The sequence below is a fragment of the Choloepus didactylus genome, chromosome 18 (assembly GCF_015220235.1).
Source record: "Choloepus didactylus isolate mChoDid1 chromosome 18, mChoDid1.pri, whole genome shotgun sequence".
In the NCBI taxonomy this organism is placed as follows: Eukaryota; Metazoa; Chordata; class Mammalia; order Pilosa; family Megalonychidae; genus Choloepus; species Choloepus didactylus.
The window spans coordinates 69,995,295-70,016,340 of NC_051324.1; the positions used below are offsets into that span (position 1 = coordinate 69,995,295).

A 21,046-nucleotide genomic window follows, 5' to 3' on the forward strand; every position below is an offset into this window, starting at 1 on the left:
TGAGTGTGTGTGTGTTTGTCAGAACAAACAGGATTTTATTCCATTGTAGACATCTCCATCCACCTGGCTTTCCTGACAGGAGGGGGCAGGAGACAGTGCTGGGCTGCTGACCCCCTCCCCAGCAGCCCTGCACCCGGGCAAGCCTGGTGGCATCTCCAGGGAGGGCGTCATGGGCGGAGGACCGGAGGCCAGCAAGGCCTCCTCCAGGGAAAGCCCCATTGCCTCGGACAGGCGGGCCTCACGCTGACTTAAAACATAAACTGCTAACAGGAGAAGGGCCCATGCCTGCCGCCTCTTTCCCTGGCCAGCAGTCACGCTTGCCACCTTCCAGCTGGGGGATCCGGCCCAGAAAACCCAGACGCAGGGGGCAGCAGAGGCAGGAGGCTCTGAGAAAAGCAACCAATCTCAGGCAAGCAGAAAAAGGTGGCCAATGTCCGGGCCTGCCCTCAATTCGGGGGGTGTCTGGGGTTATCCCCAAGGCGAGCTGTGGTTGAAGGGAGAAGAACCCTGAGAGAAGGTGATGCCCCAGGAGGTGGCAGCCTGCCCCTCCCCATTCCCAAGCAGGCACAGGCTGGCCCCATGGCAGAGGCCCCGGGCAGCGGGGGCCGTCAGTCAGCTCCCCAGGCCGGGCCCAGCCAGTCCACCTCACTCTCGCAGCGGGCCCGGCCATGGAAAAACTGCTTGATGAGCTTCTGGGCCTCTTCTTTCACTAGGGATTGGGGGTGGGGGCATGAGGGGGCACGTGAAGGCCAGTCCCCTCCCTACAGACCCCCACCTCCTGGCTCCCCCCAGGTCCAGCACTCGGCACTTACCACTCCTTCCAGGAGCCGGCTTCTGAGCCAATAGGTGGGAGAGGTGGCGGGCAAGGCCTTTAAATAATTCCTGGGAAGGCAGAGGGAGAAGCAGAGAGCACGACCGCTGCCCTGCCCCAGGGCCACCCACAGGGAGGGCAGAGGCTGGCCTTGGGGCAAGCCTGCTTCCTGCTGACCCTGTTCTGGTGCCCACACCCCCTGCCCCACCCTGCCTCCCACCCCTGCACCCAACCGTCCCGGGCGAGGGGAAAGAGCCGAGCCCCCCACTTCACCCTACCTTGGATGCGAACTTGCCTTCCTTGTAGAGAGGGGTGAGGCACTTGACCACAACATTTGCTGCCTCCTTTAGGGAGAGGCCAGGAGCTGAGAGCTGGCCCTGGGCCTCAGCTAAGATGGCGGGCTTGGCTGAGGGGCGGGGTCTCTTCTGAGCCTGGCTCTCTGGGTTTTCCTGGGCAGGGCCACAATGGGGGGGGAGGGAGGTTACTCTTGGGCTCTCTTTACCCAGTGCCCCCCTCCTCTGGATGATGGGGCTTGGCCCCTACTGGCTCCTACCAGCCTGTGCCCCCCTGCCACGGGGATGTGTCAACAGTGATAATCTTCCCGACCCCCCGCCCAGCCCAGAGCAGACAGCAGCCTCCCCCACAGCCGGTCCCTGCCAGTACCTGCTCCGGCCTGGGCCGCTTGCTCCTCTGGGACTCCTCTGGGGGGGTGGGCTGGGCTGCAGGGGGCCCCTGGTCCCTGAGTGGGCAGGTGCTGGCCAGAGGAAGAGCAGGCATCAGAGCCCTAGGTGCCAGGCCCCCCTCATCCCAGGTGGCCAGCAGAGCCCACCTCGGAGCATGCCCCATGCTAGCAAGGGGGCCACTGGCACCAAAAGCCCGGCACTGCCTGTGCCCTCACCTTGGCCCCTTCCTGGGGGGCTCCTCGGCCCAATGTGCCAGGGCTCCACCTTCCTCCCCTGTACACCTCTTCGAAGCTGGCGGGGGGTCCCTGCACCCCCTCCCGGCAGGGACTGGCACCTTCCTCTGCCCGAGTGGCTGAGGCGGGAGGAGGCAGGCTCTCCACCCGTTGGCGGCAGAAGCGGGTGATGTTCTGAGAATCCTTCCGGGCCGCTTCGGCTAGAAGCTGCTGCTTCTTGTTGGCCGGGGCCTTGGCAAGGGGGCTGCCCCTGGAGGAGGAGCCTTTTGCCTTCTTCTCAGGGGAGGGGTCCCCATTCTCAGCACATCCAGGGGCCTTGCTGCTGGGCCCAGGGAGGGCCTCATTCCAAGCCTCATCCTGGAGGCCATGGGGCTGGCTGGGCAGCTCCTGGTTGCCTCCCTGCCTGGGCTGGGGAGCCAACTCCTGGGCCTGGGTCTTCGCCATCAGCTCGGTGGCTGTCTGGAAGGGGCAGGAGCCTTTGGGGGCACCGGCACCCACCCGCCTGGGTTTGGGCTGTGAGAAGGAAAAGATTTTGACCACCAGGGCCCTTGAGGAACCACTCACTGCTGGCCCAGTTATGGCCCCATCAGGTCAGGGCTCTCAGGGAACCTGCTAAGAGGCGGGCTGACGAGGAGTGGGGGCTGCAAAGGTGCAGCTGGCAGAGCAGGGAAACCTAGGGCCTCCCCCAGGGCACCCAAGGGGCAGGGCTGTCATGCCAGGAGAGGGCACAAGCCTGGGCCGCCCTGAGGGCCAGGGGGCAGTGAGCATTTCCCAGACCCAGCTCTGGGGGCACCAGGGCTCTGCTCACCGAGTACACCTGGGAAGCCGGCAGGATGTCATGCTCGTCAGGCTCTGGGAGCGCAGCCTGGGCACCACAGCTCTTGGCAGCACCTCCCCCGTCAGAGTAGAGCTGCCCATCCTTGGAGGCTTTGTGGATCTCAGCCACCTGGGGGCAGGGCAGGGCAGGGTGCTGTGGCATCCGCCAGCTCCTCCCGAGAGACCCAAGCCTACCCCAGGGAGATTTCTCTGGCCAGCGGCTCCACGCGGCTGGAGGCTGGGCAGGTTCTAGTCCTCATGGGCTTGGGGTGAAATACCTCCAGCTGGCAGACGAGGAAGTCAGGCCCAGGCCTGAGGTGGCTTCCTGGGAGTGGGGGGTTGGTGGGGGGGGGTGGTGGTGGTTCCGGGCTACCTGGGGTCAGAGGGCTGGGCAGATGGCCCAAGCACATCCTGTCCCCCTGCTCCCCGCGGTGCCCACCTTCTTCAGCACGCTGGCCTTGTACAGGTTGGCCACCTTGGCATTTTGGAAGGTCTCATGTTCCAGCTCCACGGCCTTGGCCTGGAGGTCAGCTCTGGGGAGGAGCAAGCACAAGGTGTCAGCCAGGCCTGAGCCCTTTCCCCGTCAAGCTTCGGCTGGAGTCTCCCTGGGGACCCTGAAGATGGCTTCTGACTTGGACTCTGGGCACTCTCTGGCCTACAGTCCTTTAGTGGCCACCGGCGCCCTCAGCCATGGCCAAGCCTGCCCTGGGTGGGCTGTGGAACTCGCACCCCCAGGAGCAAGACACGTCACAATTTGGAGACAGAGCTCCCTGTGGTCTCCAGAGGAACAAAACCTTGGCAAGACTTCCTCAGCCTGGGGTGTCTGGCCCCGTCTTCCAGCTCCCTGTTCTTGGGACACTCACCCCTCGGTGGTGCCTGCAGCCTGGCGGTTGCTGCTCAGCGCCTCCTCCAGAAGCCTCAGGCAGTGCTCACGGGCCTGGCACAGGATAGGGAAGCTCATCACCCAAGCTCAAGGTTGGGGGAAGAGTCCTGGAGGGCAGACATGAGGAGCTGCCCGTCTCTTACCTTCACAGGGAGCCTGGGGATCCTCCTGCTGGAAGCCTCTCTCAGGGGACAGTCCTCACCTGGGGAGACGGGCGTGCTTCCACTCTACCTTCTGCTCTCGAGTCCCCCAATCCCCAGGGAGGCTCCTCTATCCACACCCTGGGAACAACCCACAAGCCCCTGGGGCACTGCTGTACTCACCTGGGGGTACGAATTCTTCCACCTGGGGGACTTTTCCCTGGAAGGTGGCATGAAGGGCCCATGAGGCCCCTGGTTCCCTGCAGGACGGCCCCAGCCCAGTGCCGGGGAAAGGGCTGAGGGGGTGTGCGCAGCAGGGGCCACCTGGGACCCACTCTTTGCAGGCAGCACCGCAGGTGGCTGGCTCAGCACCCACACACAGGCTGATGGCCCCCACCCAAGCCCATCGCCCCTTCACCTTGCGCAGGCGCATCTGCCTCTGATAGAAGAGGTTCCACTCCCGCTTGTGGGCCTCATCTCTGCCCTCGTCCCCGCTGCCTCCAGAACCTTCGTCATACCTGGGGGTGGTGAAGTGGGAGCAGCCATGTCCCTGATGCCCCTGGTGGCTCTCCTTGCCAGCCTTGAGGCACACAGGGCAACACAGAGGATGGACTGCAGCATTATTTCACCTGCAGTCTGGCCTTGGCATCAGGGGAGGAGAGCAACAGACTGCTTCCAGGGGGTTAGGGCCCCTGGCTCAATGGCTCCTCACCTGCTAAAACCCCTGGGCCCTGCACGGCCTCCCTCGTACAGCTCTGGGTCGAAGCCACCCCCCTGGGAGGGCTGGATGCAGGTCTTGCTCCAGCTGGTGCTGTGCTCCAAGGCGTCCAGCTGCCTGCGCACGGCGGCAGGGTTCTGGCAGTGGTCACAGCCTTTGGTGCAGGCAGGTGGTGCATCCCCGAAGTACCTGGCAATGGCAGCGTGGCGGCACCTGGAGCAGACCACACAGCAGAGGCCAGGAGTGAGGCACCCAGGCAGGGATAGCCAATCACCAACCCCTAAGCAGGGCCGAGCATTGCCATGTGCCAGGCCCCTCACCTCTTATGTGCTACGTGTGACAGCATTTGATTCTGCCCACATCACCTGTGAGGATGTGTGGGGATCCCGCCCCACAAGGAGCCAGGGTGTGTACCCCGCTCTGTCCTGCTTCTTTGCGGGCTGCTCCTCCCCTCTGTCCCTGGCGGCGGATGCTTGGCTTGGCTGCTGACTAAGGGAGTCAAACATTTGGGTGAAACACTTGACCTCTAACAGCTGACACATTCTTGTCTCTGAGACGAGGCTCACAGAGCACTGACCTCACGGGCTGCCAAGGCTAAACAAGGTGACGCTTTGGAGAACTCTGCCTAGCGCCCAGCGCCCGGCAGGGCCATTAGCATCACTACTCTTGGCCACCTTTCAGGGGGTGAGAGCAGGAGGGAGCAGCAGGAGATGGGCCCAGCCCAGCCTGAGAGCTCTGCTTTGTTTCTATCTCTTGGTGATCACTTCCTGTCCCCAATGAGCCTCTGTCTAAGCCCAGGAACCCAGCCTCAGGCTGGGGGGCTACACACCGCAGCCCAGACCGGGATGCAAAGCCCCTGACAAGCAGGAAAAAGGCAGCTCCGAGAGCTGGCACCACACACCCGTCCCTGGGGAGACTCAGCCTCAGCCAGGGTCTCTCTCATCTCCTCTTCCTCTGCCTGGATTCAGCTCTCTTGGGGTGACCAGACCCCAGCCAAGCTGGGAGCAGGGAGCAGATAAGGCTCTGTCTCCCAGGGTCACCAGGCCAGGGACAGCAGTCAGTTCTCAGGGCAGGTGCAGAGGCCCCAGGAGGGGACACTCGCTTAATCAAGGCCCTGACAACAGCCATATCTGCCATCAGAACCAGAGCAGAGGCAGGGCTGTCTGGCGCCTGGTCCCAGGGACGAGAACAGCTGGTGCCAACTGCTAGGACCACAGATGCTCCCAGCCCGAGTACTGGCTGGGGCAGAAAACTTTGAGGAGCTGAGACCCGAGAGGCAGGCTCTGGGAACAACAGCGGGTCGTCCCAGGGCGGCTGAGAAAGCTGGGCTTGGTTAACTTTTGTTTACTGAGCGGAGAAGGCGGCTGAGGTCAGACGTGCGGCTGAGCGGGAAGGAGGCGCCACCAGGGGGCTCTTTCCCGCGGGTGGACCCGCCTGAGGTTCTGCGCTCTCCAGCCCCTGACCGACTCCCCCGCCCGGGCTGCCTCGGGAGGCTCTGGCACCCAAGCGGTGCGGCCGCAAGGCTGCCTCCCCCTGCCCTCAAGCCCTGACTCACTGGGGTTTTGTGCTCAGACTCAAAGGGCCCCATTGACAGGGGCTGGGGTCGGCTCGCCCTGCTCCGGGCACAGCCTGGTCTGCTGGGGTGGCACAAGCAGCCAAATGTCAGAAGGCCCCGCCACTGGCTCAGGAGCCCCTCCCTGAGCCCCAAGGAGGGGGCGGGGGGCAGAAGACACTTGCTGCTTTGGCAAGAACAGCAGCTTCCTCCCCCACCCCCAGGGCTGTGAGGAAGAAGCAGCCCCTTGCTGAGCTGCCTTTTGAGGCTGGATGGGCAAGAGGGCCTCTCTGGGGCTGGCTGTAAAGCCTGGTGTGCGGCCTGGAGGGGGCGTCTGGCAGCTCCCCCTCCATTTACTTTCTTTCCCAGGAGTGGCCTGAGGGACAGCCAGGGGTGGGGGTGCTCGTGGGACCCAGGGCATGGTAGGGAAGCCTCCCGCGGCGGGGATCCCAAGGCCCGGGGCCACTGCTGCTCTCTCCCTCCCCCCCTTCACCCTCGGGTAGGGCCTCCGGGTCCCCTTGGCCTGCAACAGGCGAGCCCACTCCTGCCCCATCAGCTTGCAGCTGCACACGCGCAGCGGGAGGGAGAGGCGAGGAGGAGGAAGGACAGAGAGAGGGCGCTCGCCCCACCAGACCCCAGGGGCGCAGGCCAGGCACAGGGTGCCAGCCTCTGCCCGCAAAGTGGTCGGACAAGTTCCCAGGCCGCCTGAGCACGGGCTGCGGCTCGTGCCGCCGCTGTCCCCTCCCTGCCCACCCTGTAATTTGACACTTGGATCTCCAGGACGACCAACAACAAAAAAGCTGAGGCCGAGACAGCAGGCGGCTGTCAGCGGGGAGAGCTCGGCGGGAAGAGGCACCGAGGGGAGCGGCGGCGGGTCAGGAGAGCGAGTCCACGGAGGAGGGGCGCGCAGGGGCCAGGCCCAAGGCAGGCCGCGGACACTGCGGACACTGCTGGGCAAGGCAGGGGCCCCTAGGCTGCCTGGCGCGCGCGACCCCCACCCCGACACCTGGGCTCCCGGGTGAGTGGTGCTGGCCAGCAGGAAGGGGGGTGGTGAAGGGAAGGGAGAAGCAAGGGGGTCCTGCCTTTACCACAGACATGCGGGGGCAGGGTGGTGGTGGTGTGTGCCACTTAGGGGACCCCCTGCCAAGGGGCTCCGCTGGTCACAGCTTCTGGGCAGGGAAGTCAGGAAGCTTCTGTCAAACCTGAGCTTGCCCTTCTCCTGCCGGGTCCCTGTGCCAGGAGGGTGGGGGTCACCACCCTCTGCCCAGAGCTGGGCAGGCAGGGCGCAGGGCATGCCGCTTAAGCTGCAAGTTGGTTTGAGGCTTTTCTATTCACAGGGACTTAGAAGAGGGATTTGGCCATCCTGGCTTGGGAGAGAACGGCTGCCCCGCCGGCTTGCTGAGCTTCCCTTTTCCGGGATCCAGGCAGAGCACCCCATTCCCCACCTTTTCCCCATCTGGGGAGGTTCAGGGCAGGGTCTGCCCAGCCCACTGGTGCCCCCCAGGACCTGGCAATACCCTGCTTACACCCCCAGAACATAGCCGCACCCCACCCACAGCAGCTCTGCCCTTCTGCTTCCCCCTCCCTGGGGGCTCAGCCCATGCCCTGCCAGGCTGTCTTCAGCTCAGGGCGTTGCCCAGGCACTCCTCCTTGGGCCCCATTGGGCCCTTCTGAGTCCTGAAGTCTCCCTGCTGGCAGTGAGCCCTGGACTCTGCACTGGGAATGTGGGGGCCTGACTCTAAACCCCAGGGTCAGGTAGGAAGGTGACAATGGCAATGAGGCTGGGAGGGAAGGGGGGACCCAGAGGCAGACCCAGCCCTGGTACCCAGGTCCCTGGCTGGGCAGGGTGCTGCGCCCAGAGGCACTGAGAGCAGCCCTTGGGCAGGGCCCTGGAGCCAGGCTGCCCGCTTCTCCCTGAGCCCCTGTCCTCACCCAGGGTTCCAGGGTCCCTCCTCTGTCCCCTCTGGTGTCTTCCCCAAAGCAAACAGGCCAGAGTCTAATAAGAAAGGAAAACAACAATCCAGGGAAAAGCAGGAACCAAGGATCAGCCCAAGTGCCCTTGGTCCAGCGGCACCGTGGGATTTGGCCTGGGTCGGTGGCCAGAGAGGAAGACGCCTGGCAATGGGAGCCACACGGCAGACAGAGGGACAGAGTGGGGTGGTGGGGGTATGTGGGGGTGAGCCCGTTCTCACAGCTGTTGGCTTGGGGTCACTGGGGCACCTTCCCTGAGGGGTCAGCACGGTGCCGCCCAGCTTCTGGGCCAATGTGCCTGCCCACCCCCCGCAGCAGCCACAGCTTCCTCCCGCCCTGGAAAGCTCCTGCCAAGGGGTCGGGCAGCTGCTTCGCATTTCAGGTTGGCGCCAAGGCAGAGAGGGGAGTTGCCCAAGCCCTCAGTGCAACCCAGAAGGGCCTTGCTGGTCAGGCCTCTGGACCCCACAAATGTTGGTTATGGCTTCTAGCTGTTCCTCAAACAAGATAATAGTCTGCAGGGCAAGGGTGGCCAGACCACCATGACGGAGTAACGGGGCAGAAGCAAGAAGCCCTCTGGGGCCCAGGGCCTGACCACACCACGCTTATCAATTGCCAACACACGCCAGGCGCACGCCTGCTCTCTCTTCCACGTGGAGGCCCGGAGCTGAAGTGTCAGTTTAGCCAGGAGGAAACAGAGGGGAGCCTCAGGACCACACAGCAGCTGTCTGGCCTGCAGGCTGCCAGCCTGCTCCATTGCACCGCTCTGTGCCAGAGGATGCCACACAAACTAGGAGTGCTTTCTAGTCCCCTTGGTTCTGCCAGCTTTCCCATCTGCTCTGGCTCCCTGGACAGGCAGCGCCCTCAGAAGGCTCCGAAAAGACCAGGCAGGCCACCCGGGCAACTGGAGGGCCCAAGGGTAGCCCAGACTTCTCTCCCTTCCATGCCCGGGGGAGGCCACTACTTGCCTCTGGCCTCCCCTCAGCACCCCCAGGGATCTGAGAAGGCTCCAGCACAGGCACTCCAGAGAAAGGGTTGGGAGGGACTCTGGTTTTTCTGGTTCACAGGCAGGAAGTACAGTGTTGGAAGGAGCTCAGTGATGCTGAGATAGACTGGAAAGTTACAGAATCATCAGTGGCCAGATTGGGCTTCCCCATATTCTTCCCCCCAAACTCTGGAAGGAAAAGGGGGGTGGCTGTCCCCAGGAGAGGCCTGCACCTCCCCTGGCTGCGGCTGGGAACACTTGGGGCACCAGGTTCCCTGCAGTGCACGGGCTGGACACAGGCCATGTGGTCACCTGACAGCTGCCAGTCATACTGGGCACCCAGGCGTCAAGCATGCCCTTGGCCTTGCTTTAAACAGACCACTGGGAGAGCGCCCGGGAGCTGCTGGAATGAGCCTCCCCACTCTTAGGAGAACGAGAGCAGGACCAAGGCTGCAGCCCCTTCAGCTACCATTCCTCATGGAGGCTCTTCTGCTCAGCTGGAGGCCTAAGCTTGAAACCACAGACACCCCGCAAGCAGCACCGGGGGCTCTTGTTCCGCTCTGGGCGGCAGAATCGCTATGAACCGTTCATGGAGCACACAGGGTCCAGTGAGTGGCGCAGGGTCAGGCCCCAGATCAGGTGCAGCTGGCCCGGCTGAGCCGGCTCTTCAGGGCAGGCGGTCGCCCCCGCCCACGGCCACAGCCTGCTGCTGGTGTAGACCGACCCTCTTCCCCGAGCAGGGCCTGGGTCTACTGGGCATGAGTCCACAGCCTTCTGCCTTCATAACCTCTGGAGGATGCTGATTTTATACCCAAAGCTTCCAATTCACAAACCCCACCTTTCCATCACAGTAGATCAGCCTGGGCCCCACCCCCACCCTCCCTCCTCCGAAATCACCACCCTCTCCACGCCACTTCTCACTCACAAGTGGACATACCCTCTGCGGTCTCTCCCTGGGTCTCCGGGCTGGGAGCTCATAAGTGAGAAAGCTCTCCTCTCCTGCCCATCTCCTGCCCATACCCTCTTCTAAGGAGTGTCTCTCCTGGGCTACAGCAGGCAGCTTGGGAGCAGGGCCATTCAGGCCGAAAGAGTCAGACCAAGGACAGAGAAAGTGCTGAGGACAGAAGTGCCAGCTTTGGAGTAGGTGGGCTACCCCGAGGGCTTCTGGCACATGCCATGCCCTCCTCCAAGAACCAGCTGAACAAGAGGGCTCCTGCTCACCTGGAGACCGGGGAGAGGGGACGTCAGAGGCCCCAGAACAAGAGAGGCCCAGCTTGCTTCTTCTGGTCACAGGGAGCAGCCCCAACGGGTCTGACCATAGGGGGTCTGACGTTCAAGCTAACAGGGCACACGAGATCTGTCCCTTGGGTGAGAAGCAGTACATACAGTTCTCAGGAAGCACGGCACAGTCCCAGCCAGAGTTCCAGACTCACAAGTGTAGGGTGGGGCTGATTTGCTTTCAACAGGGTCGGGGGCCCTGGCGCCTGCACTGAGCCCACCACATGGGCTGTACCCTGGGGCGGCTGCTTCCTCGGCAAACTTAGCCTGCAGGTCAAAGAGCGGCCTGCCCAGGACGGGCCAGCGTTGAGTCTGTGTGGTGTGTGGAGATGAGCGCCAGCTGGGAGACTTGGACAAGTCACTTCATCTCTCCAGGTCTCCGTTTCCTCAAATGTAAAAGGAGGGAGGCAAAACTGGATGGGATGATCTCTGCCATCCTAGGATTCTGTCTTTTAGTACATTTGAAAACTGTCGGAGAACTTGCAAACCTCGGGGTGAGGCATGAGAGAAAGTAGGAGGTCTACCTCGAGGAGGAGCCCCACCTCAGCAAACCCCAGTGTCCAGTGGCACCACCTGTCTGCTACCTCATTGTTGCCACACACACACACACACACACACACACACTCTCACCATAGCAAATAACCTGGGAACGAAGGAGACATGGAACACCCAAAAGGCATTTGGGGAATGTTGGTGGACAGTGTACAGGGGGATGTGAGGGCCCCCAAAGCCAGCGAGACCCAGGCTGCCCCAGAGATCCTTTGTGCTGGGCCTCCCTTGTGCCAGGGGCTGGGCTGGCTGCTTCCTGCAGGCAACCCCCTCCCCACAGCCTCGAAAAGTGGTACCTCTTCTTCACTGAAGATGAGGAGAGGAAACGGACTCAGAGATATGAAGTGGCTCATCCATTCTTAGAGTTAAGAAGGGGGAGGCAGGACTCAAATCCAGTGTTCTATGAAGGGTGGCTGGAGAAACTAGAGAAGTGATCTTGTAGCAAAGGAGATGCAGGCAGTCCCTGCCAGATGCCACCAGTTCCTGGGGGACCGGGAGCAGGAGGAGGACGGAAGTGTTCTGAGTGAGGTCAGTAGGAGGCATGACCTATCCAAGCTGTCCCAGGACGGCCTGGGGGGAGCTGCCTAGGAGCAGGGAGTTCCTTATCATCAGGTGCTCAAGCAGAGGCTGCACAACCACTTGCAGGGCAGGAAGCACGTGCAGGGCAGAGGGCTGGCTTAGATGACCTTCGAGGGGGTTCTACACAAGCCAGAGCAGAGGCGGCAGCATCAGGCTGCGGCAGCCACCCTGGGAGAACCACAACAGAGGGCACCCATGACCAGCTGGGGCCAGACAAGGCGCAGCAATGATTAAAGCAGATCAGAGCCACTGCCTCAGTTACACTGCCCTGTTTGGGTAGGCACAAGGCTCTGACCCTGGTCTCTCTCTGTGCCATGGAAAGGAGGCAGGTGGCAAGGAGTTCCGAGGCCCCTAGCACACACCGGGGCTTGAACCTTCTTCTCCTTCAGCCTCCTGGGCACCGCAGAATGACAAAACCTTCAGCCATGAGGCTGAGAGGGCCAGGTGGCCGCATAGCTGAGGGAGGAGAGGGGTGGACAGTGTTCTCCTGGTCAGGGCCAGCAGGCGGGGGGCTGACACACCAGCCCTGGGACGCACAGCTCGGTCCCACCCAGGAGAACAGTATGTCAGTAAGAAATTGGGCTGGTGGGGAGGGTCTTTGGGTTGGTGGGAGAGGTGGGGTTTCCAGGGGCCCAGATCAGCATTCCCCAAGCAGGACCACACCCCCGGTCTGTTCTCACCCACAGCTGACCCTGGAATTCTGAAGCCGGTCCCCACCCACCCATCTTCGTGGGATCTGGGGGAGGCACTGAGATTCCACCCAAAGTACTGAGTGACCCAGGGCCAGCAAGGAGCCCTGCCAATCCAAGGCACCCTGGCAAAGCCTGGGAGTCGTGTCTTGAGACGAATGTAACAGTGAGGTCACTTCACCCCATTGTCAGAAACTTCCTGACCTTGGCTGGCTGATGGACCCCTCCAGTGTTCCGCCTGGCCAAGCAGACCCTGTGGCAGCGCCTGTCTCACTGTCTTCACTGGCTCCCCTCACCCGGGCAGGGCCAGCTGGGTGGGGGCTAAGGGCCACCGCTGAGCTGAGGGGCCCATCGACGCCCTTCCTCCATTATGAGCCACCAGAGGAATGATGGGTGAGACCTGACGAACTTGTTCTGCAGGCTGAGGGTGGGTAAGAAGGCGGACTCTCGGGTGCTGCCAAGAGTGGAGCCAGTCCCGTGGAAACCTCAGGTCCTCTCTCTTCCTTGGTGCAGCCTGGCAGGTACTCAGCACAGCATGGCAGCCCCAAACTTTGTACAAGAAATGCACTCCGTGGGTGAGAGGCTGCTGCTCAAGTTGCAAAGGTTGCCGCAGGCTGAGCCTGTAGAGATTGTGGCCTTCTCGGTCATCCTCCTGTTCACAGGTGAGTCGGGCACACAGATTCTCCGTAGCACCCCGGGCTCTTTCTAGTATCCAGGAGAAAAAGCCACGGTGCTTGTTGGGGGCTGGCGGAAGTAGTTGGGTGACCTCCAGATTGAGGTGAAAGAGTGGCAGAGAAGCAGACGTCCCTTGGGAGAAGCCAAAGGCGCTCTCCTAATTGTCTGACGTGAGGGTCTGGAGGGGGCAAGGGGAGGAGATCTACTCCTGCCGCTCGAGTGACGGGGCCGTGTTGGAAACCAGGGCCTAGCAGGACCCCCAGAATTCCCAATTCAGGAAGTAAAGCTCTGGGTGGTGGGCAGCAAGGGGAGGCGACACACCATGGGGCACTAACCAGGCCTCTGGGAAGGGCCCTACCATGCTTCTGGAAGCAGAGCGCTCTCTGTGCTCCCGTTTCTGAGTCTTCTGTGCTCTTCGCCTCCTCTCTCCCCATCCTCCAGCCACAGTTCTGCTGATGATGATGATAGCCTGTGGCTACTGCTGCATTCACTGCTGCTGCCCTGAGCAGAGGGGCAGGAAGGTCCAAGTGCGGCCCATGACCCCTCCATGAGCTGGAGGGGAGCTGGAGGAGACTGCCACAGCTCCTGGGGCTCCCAGCCATGCCACAGAGTACCAGCCTGGCCCTGCAGCCCTAACCTACAAGGCCAACATCCATGGGCCCCAGCTCTGCCCTGCCCAGGTACCTGGACACGGATACCCAGAGCTGCTGCAGGCAGAAAATTCTCACCTCACAGTGAACACTGGGCACCAAGGAGTCGGTTGTTTCACAGACTGAGTAAACCACCCAGGATTCTTTGCCTACCGGTACTTTTTAGTCTGACAGGGAAGCAGGGCTCTCCATGCCTTGACGGAGAACAGCCTGCCCCTGTGGGGGGCTGGCCCTTGGAGTTCCAATGATCTACGCCAAAGAGGAGCAAGCCAATCAGAGGGACTTTGTGCAATAGCTACTGGATCCCAAGCTCCCCACCAGAGGGGGTGTATGTCAGTATTGTATCCCAGTATTTGCCTGTTTCTTTCCAAGTAAAACCTTTTGGGTTATGTGTTTCTCGGGTGCCAGACTCCCTGCAGGTTGGGCTGGGCTCTGGGCATCAGAAGGGCAGTGCGCCAGGAATTCCAGGGGTGTGACCAGTCCTCTGCTCTCCCTGGGAAAACACACAGGCAGGAATGCCTCAGAGGAATGGGAGGGAAGGTCACAGAACCAGGAGAAGGGTGCAGTAAAACCCCTGTTGAACAACAGCTGCTAACAAGCTCTGGCTCTCGGACGCCCCATCCCATTCTGCAGTAACAGCAGCTGTCAACCCCAGATTTGCCCCCGGCAGATGCCAGGCTCAGGAACACCACTTGGAGTCCCCACTGCCATGAGTTTTAGCCTGGACACCCCACACTAGCATGCTCGGGTCACTGGGTCTTCCCAAACTCCCGAAGTTAAAGCAGAGGTTAGGCCCCTGGTATTGTCCACAATCTGCACCTGACCCCTTGGCCACTTCCCCATTAGTGTACTGGACCATCTGGGTTCAAATCCTCGCTTGCCACTTAACAGCTGTGTAAACACAGGTAAGTGACACACTTTCCTGGGCCGCTGTTTCCTTCCCTGGGAAACGGGCTAATCCTGGTACCAACCTCTGGGGTTGCGTCTGTGGGGATAAACTAAGCTGACTGGGATTGAGCGCCGAGAACAGTGCAGTGCACACCCCAAGAGCTCCATAAATCCGAGCCATCGTTATTAGCTGCCCTTCTAGACAAAGCACCAACCCAGAATGGGGACCCACTGTAAGGGCTAGTCCTGCTGAAATGCAGCGCCCTTCTTGCCTCCCTCTCTGTGTACTTTCTCTTCCAGAAAACCTTCTGGGTAGAACCAGAGACCCAAGAACGAGAGTAGCGGAGGCACAAGACTCCAGAGACGCCAACGGAGCCTGGACAGAGCATCCCACTGTACCTCTCCTTCCTTCCCCACGGGTCCCCTCGTGCCATGAAGAGCTCGGTATTTTTTACATGCTTCAGTTATCTTGGGCCGCGCTGCCCTGGCTGCCTGGGAGCAGAGCATGTCTATCCAGAAAGCAGGAAGTGGACCAGGGATTCCAGCCCCTGCCAGATAATCTCCAGCAGGTACTCAGGCCACACTGGCAGGGGCGGGCAGCACGGGATAGGCTCTCTCTCTGGCTGGTTTCACTTCCTCGTGTCCATGGACTTGTCTGACAGGTTTGGGTTGAAGACCCAGCCAGGAAGTGTTCCCAAACAAGAGAAAATAAATTCAAGAATTTGCCTGGATCCCCGCCCCCCTTCAAAAGAATGGGATTCATAATAACAGTAATGACAAAGACAACAACCATGACTCTGATGATGACAAAGGCAGCTAATATTCATGCAGGCCTTACACGTGCTCAGGCATTTCAGCATCCTGATGTAGATAAACTCATTCCATCATCACACCTCAGTGCAATAAATACCATTATTATCTCCACATAAGCAATAAGGAAATTAAGCCTTAGCAACGCCAGGTAACTTGCTTGGCTTTCACTCAGCTAAAAAGAGGCAGAGCCACCTCTGGGCCCAGCCCGCCTGGCTCCCAGGCTCTGCTTTCAGCACCACACCCAGGGTTCTGGGGCCCGGAACTCCGGCCTCCCAGTTGAAGTACAGATAAGGCTCTGGTTCCATTATCCTCCATCAACCAACACCACATCCTGAACAGACACACCCCAAGCTGTGTCTCAAAATAACCTTCCTCTGAGCCGGTAAGACCCAACAGGGAAGGAGCTGGGGTGGGGCCAAATGAGGTCTCCCTCCCAGAAGAAAAGTAGCCTCAGGGACTGAGAGGCACAGGGGCCTTTTGCGTCCCGGCACCAACAGCTGGAGGGTCCCCAGGAAGCCCTCGGTTCCAGGAGAGGCTCCAACAGGGCAGCAGCCCGATCGCCATGTGACTTTTTTTTTTGGTAATAATTTACAGAAGTATTTTTAAGTGTGGTAAAATATATATATAACATAAAAATCATTTTGACCATTTTGAGTGGACAATTCATTGACATTAAGTACACTGAAGATGCTGTGTAACTGTCACCGCTACTTCCTCACACGGAGTCCTGTCCTCTGGGGACTTGCTTTCCGGATGCTCAAGGACATTCCTAACAGAGCCACTTCTGGTCCTGGTCTCAGAGCACACTATCTGGATAGGCTCAGAATTTCAAACCGTCAATTTCCGGTTTCTGTGCAAAGAGTTCATTTCTCAGCTTATCCCTTTCCTTTCTCCTTTCACTATAAGCTGCAAGGAGAAACGAGGCTGCAACTTCCTCACACTTAGTTTGGAAATTTCCTCAGATAAATATCCAAGTTTATCTCTTTCAAGTTCTGCCTTCCATCCAACATCAGGACTCAATTTCTCCCAGTTCTCTGTCACTGTATCACAAGGGTCACCTTTCTTCCAATTTCCAGTGACCCATTCATCACTGCCCTCTAAGGCATCGCCCGAAGGACCTTTAACACCCATGTTTCCACCAACATTCCATTTGTGACTGATGTATTCTCTAAGATACCAACTTTCTCTATAGCTCTCACTCCCGGAGCCCTCACAGTTCCTCCAGCCTCTAGCCCATTACCCAATTCCAAAGCTGTTTGCACATTTTTAGGTATCTGCAATAGCAGCACCCCACTTTCGGCACCAAAAACTGTTCTAGTTTCCTGGCTGCTAAATCGAATACCATGCAATGGTTTGGCTAAAACAATGGGAATTTATTGCCTCAGAGCTTTGAAGCTAGAAGAAATCCAAAATCAAGGTGTCATCAAGGCGATGCCTTCTCCCAGAATACTGTGGCATTCTGGGGCTGGCTGCCGGTGATCTCTGGTCCTTGGCTTTTCTGTCATATGGCGGTAAACATGGTGGCCTCTCCTGATTTCTCCCTTCTCTTCTGGGTTCTGTTGACTTCCAGTTGCTGGCTGTTCCCTATGGCTTTCTCTCTCTCTGTGACTTTCCCTATAAGCCCTTCAGTAGTAGGATTAAAACCTATCCTGATTCAGCTAGGCCACACCGTAACTGAAATAACCTCATCAAAAGAGCTGATTTACAAGTGTTCACATCCACAGGAATGGAAAGAGATTAATAACATGTTTTTCTGAGGTACATAGCTCCAAGCCATCACAGCACCCTTGTTGAAAATCAACTGGCCAGAGACATGGAATTCTCATTCTTTAGTCTGTATGTCTATCCTTATGCCAGTACCATGGTTTTAATTATACAGCTCTCTAAGTAATTTTTTTTTTTAATGATGGTAAACATTTATTGAGGGTTACTGCATATATACCAGACACTATTTTAGGCATTTTATGTGGATTAACATTTTATATGGATTGGCCCTTATAATCTCTTTTTTTAAAAAGCAGTTTTGTTCACACACCATACGATCCATCCAAGATGTAAAATCAACGGCTGTCAGTATAATCATCGAGTTGTGCTTTCATCACCACAATCAATACTAGTACATTCATTGCTCCCAAAAAGTAAACCCCCACACTCCTTACACACCCCTATTATTAACACTTAGCATTGGTCTGGTACCTTTGTTACAACTGATAGAAGAATATTATAATATTACTGTTAACTATAGTACATAGTTTGCATTAGTTGTATTTTTCCCACATACCACCTTATTATTAACACCTTGTAAAAATGACATACATTTGTTCTAGGGCATGGAAGAACATTCTTATCTTTGTATTATTAACCAAGTTCATTGTCCACAACAGGTTTCACTGTGTTATACAGACCCTCGTTTCATCCTCTAGCTTTCATTCCAGTAACATACATGACCCTAAACTTCCCCTTTCAACCACAATCACGCCCACAACTCAGTGCTATTAACTACCCTCACAATAATGTGCTACCATCACCTCTATCCATTTCCAAACATTTACAATCAACCTTATTAAAAATTCTGCACAAAATAAGCATCAGACCCCATTCTCTACCCTCATTCTGTCTTCTGGTAACCTATATTCTAAATATTAACTCCATGAGTTTGCTCAGCATATTTACTTCTTATTAGTGGGATCAGGAAGTTTGAGTTTTCCAACTTTGCTCTTTTTCAAGATGTTTTAGCTATTCAGAGCCCCTTGCAGCTGCATATGAATTTGAGGATCCACTTTTCCATTTCTGCAAAAAAGGCTGCTGGAATTTTGGTGGGGATTGCACTGAATTTGTAGATCGCTTTAGGCAGTACTGACATCTTAACAATATTAAGTCTTCCAATCCATGAAGATGGGCTGTCTTTCCATTTATTTAGGTCTTCTTCAATTTCTTTCAGCAGTGCTTCACAGTTTTCAGCGCACTAGTGTTTCACTTCCTTGGTTAATTTTATTCTTCGGTATTTTCTTCTTTTAGATGCTATTGTAAATGGAAATTTTTTTCTTGATTTCCTTTTCAGATTGTTCATTACTGGTGAATAGGAATCTAACTTCTGCATGTTTATCTTGTGTCATAACTTTGCTGAATTTGTTCATTAGTTCTAATAGCTTTCTTGTGTATTCTCTGGGATTTCTGTATACAGGGTCACATCATCTGCAAATAGGAATAATTTGACTTCTTCCTTTCCAGTTTGGATGCCTATTTCTTTCTCTTCCCTGGTTGCTCTGGGTAGAACTTCCAGCACGATGATGAGTAACAGTGATGACAGTGGGCATCCTTGTCTTGTTCCTGATCTTAGGGGGAAATCTTTCAGTCTTTCACCACTGAGCATGGTATTTGCTGTGGGATTTTCATAAATGCCCCTCATCGTGTTGAGAAAGTTCCTTTCTATTCCTATTTTCTGTGTGACTTTCCTTAAGCAAGTCTTCATCAGCACCAAGAATGTCCCTCCTTGAGGGTGGCTGAGGCTAAGCCTCTTGGCTAGAAAAGATTCTAGCTCCCTAGCCCAGCTGTTGGGCAAAGTCCCAGGCAGGCTTCAATCACACTCAGTTTACAAACCAGACCTGATCTGGCAGGACAGCAGCCTGGCATACTACCAAAATGGGCAGTTCCTAGCATAGGTCTTCGCTGGGGAAGATGGGCATGGAGAAGAGGTAGCAATTCCCCACTTTGGGCCCTGAGCCTATAAAGAATAAATAGAAAGGTACAGCAAGGGACTGCACACCTGGGATGCCTGGATATGGATGGTGGCCAAGGAAGGAGGTGACCATAAGCTGTCTGTGGGCCTAGAGAACATCCAGCGGATTCAGACCACGCCTCTGTTCTCACCACCACACCACCCTGGAACCAAGCCGCCATCCATGCTGTATTGGGTCCCTGCCACAGCGCCCTAAGTGGTCTCTACGCTGAACTCACCAGTCTCTTCCTGCCTTCCTGCTTGTGGCCCTGCTCAATCACAGAGTGGTCTTCTTCAGCGCCTCCAAAGGGCCTCCCTCTACACTTCAGATCTATGCACTGCATGTACATTACCCCCTATTACAACTAAAATAGGCAATGCAAGAATCTCTTTAGCAAAACTTGGCAGAGCAGACACAACATAGTTTTCTCCTTAATCTGCCCAAAATTAAGTGTTAACATTTTAAAGCAATCCACAATAAAATCCTTTAACAAAAATACTTGCTAATGGGTAATACAAACTCCAGATCACAAAAAAACTGAGGACAAAACTAATTTGTCCTTAAAAAGAAGTTCCCCCCCAAAAAACAAGGAAAAAAATATGTAGCGCCCCCTTGAGGAGCCTGTGGAGAATGCAGGGGTATTGGCCTACTCCACCTCGATGGTTGCTAACATGACCACAGACATAGGGGACTGGTGGTTTGATGGGTTGAGCCCTCTACCACAGGTTTTACCCTTGGGAAGATGGTTGCTGCAAAGGAGAGGCTAGGCCTCCCTATAACTGTGCCTAAGAGCCTCCTCCCGAATGCCTCTTTGTTGCTCAGATGTGGCCCTCTCTCTCTACCTAAGCCAACTTGAAAGGTGAAATCATTGCCCTCCCCTCTACGTGGGATCAGACACCCAAGGGAGTGAATCTCCCTGGCAATGTGGAACATGACTCCCGGGGAGGAATGTAGACCCGGCATCGTGGGATGGAGAACATCTTCTTGACCAAAAGGGGGATGTGAAAGGAAATGAAATAAGTTTCAGTGGCAGAGAGATTCCAAAAGGAGCTGAGAGGTCACTCTGGTGGGCACTCTTACGCACAATTTAGACAACCCTTTTTAGGTTCTAAAGAATTGGGGTAGCTGGTGGTAGATACCTGAAACTATCAAACTACAACCCAGAACCCATGAATCTCGAAGGCAGTTGTATAAAAATGAAGCTTATGAGGGGTGACAATGGGATTGGGAAAGCCATAAGGACCACACTCCCCTTTGTCTTGTTTATGGATGGATGAGCAGAAAAATAGGGGAAGGAAACAAACAAACAAACAAACAGACAAAGGTACCCAGTGTTCTTTTTTACTTTAATTGCTCTTTTTCACTTTAATTATTATTCTTGTTATTTTTGTGTGTGTGCTAATGAAGGTGTCAGGGATCGATTTAGGTGATGAATGTACAACTATGTAATGGTACTGTGAACAATTGAATGTACGATTTGTTTTGTATGACTGCGTGGTATGTGAATATATCTCAATAAAATGAAGATTTAAAAAAAAAAAAAAAAGAAGTTCCCTTACTCTCCTTGGGACCTGTTCCCTACCATGGAACACTCTTCCCCTAATTCTAACACTTACATATCCTTCGTGCTCAACTTTAACTTCCTTACGGAGAAAGCTCCCTAAATCCCAGGCCAGGCTGTGCCATCCATACCAACACCATTCCCTGCCTCTCCCCATCATATCATTCTCTTCAGAGTTATCATTATAACAGAATTATCTGGCAAAAAAGTCAGCTAAAGCAGCTTTGGTGTAGAGGACACATAAGCTCCAGACACACCTCATTTTAAATTAAAACAGATGCATGCACATTCCTTGGCTGACCTTCTGACACAGGGCCAGGGCCTTTTCTCTGAGCGTGGGTCTGTTTTCTCATTTTGGTTTTTTTCAAAGCAGAACAAGAAAGTAAGGACATCTGCAAAGTAATCTGAGCAAGAGATCCTTCTGGACTTGACAAAATCTCCCTGAGGTTTTAAACGTCTTGTCCGCACTTAGGAATACTATTTGAGTGATTCCAAAGTCCTTCCAAAGTGTCCAAATAGGTATTTAGAGAAATGGCAACTTTCTTTCTTCACTCTGAGGTGCAGTCTGAGGCTTAAGAGCCCCAACTCTGTGGACGGCTGGGTTCCACGCCCAACCCGGTTACTTGGTAGCCGTGCAACCTTGGGTAAATCACTTAATCTCTCTTTGCCTGTTCCCCCTGTATAACTGGGGTTTCAGCTATTGTTGCTTCATTTGTTTATGTAATGATAAAGTCAATTATGTAATTATAATAAGTACAGCCATCACGAACAGGTTTGGGAACAAACAACTGACTCATGATAAACCTCCAACTGATGGGGAAGACGACTAAGGCTGTACTGGAGATGAGTCTCCTGG

At 56.2% G+C, this 21,046-nt stretch overlaps 2 protein-coding genes across 3 annotated transcripts in view; one reads left to right on the forward strand and one right to left on the reverse strand.

The window, feature by feature from the left end:
• RECQL5 (RecQ like helicase 5) overlaps positions 1–21,046 on the reverse strand; it is a 39,578-nt gene continuing 18,532 nt past the window's right edge. The window contains 13 exon segments of the mRNA XM_037810209.1: positions 1–709; positions 813–882; positions 1,090–1,260; positions 1,475–1,565; positions 1,710–1,786; positions 1,788–2,240; positions 2,536–2,673; positions 2,983–3,076; positions 3,407–3,480; positions 3,570–3,628; positions 3,750–3,786; positions 3,985–4,084; positions 4,279–4,497. Coding sequence (XP_037666137.1) covers positions 609–709; positions 813–882; positions 1,090–1,260; positions 1,475–1,565; positions 1,710–1,786; positions 1,788–2,240; positions 2,536–2,673; positions 2,983–3,076; positions 3,407–3,480; positions 3,570–3,628; positions 3,750–3,786; positions 3,985–4,084; positions 4,279–4,497 — 1,684 coding nt within the window. The 3' untranslated portion in view covers positions 1–608.
• SMIM5 (small integral membrane protein 5) lies at positions 6,494–13,598 on the forward strand. Of its 2 annotated transcripts, none has more exons than XM_037810214.1 (3): positions 6,494–6,854; positions 12,398–12,546; positions 13,001–13,598. In XM_037810214.1, the coding sequence occupies exons 2-3, from the start codon at positions 12,420–12,422 to the stop codon at positions 13,108–13,110; spliced, it is 237 nt and encodes a 78-aa protein (XP_037666142.1). In that variant the 5' UTR covers positions 6,494–6,854; positions 12,398–12,419; the 3' UTR covers positions 13,111–13,598. The 2 variants fall into 2 exon arrangements, with proteins under 2 accessions (XP_037666142.1, XP_037666143.1); XM_037810215.1 differs by lacking the exon at positions 6,494–6,854 and adding an exon at positions 6,930–11,144.

Bases quoted from the DNA above. Each gene is read 5' to 3' on its own strand.
- SMIM5 (XM_037810214.1), top strand. From the start codon at position 12,420: ATGGCAGCCCCAAACTTTGTACAAGAAATGCACTCCGTGGGTGAGAGG. The intron at 12,547-13,000 runs GTGAGTCGGGCA...CCCATCCTCCAG, and splicing joins GGTCATCCTCCTGTTCACAG to CCACAGTTCTGCTGATGATG.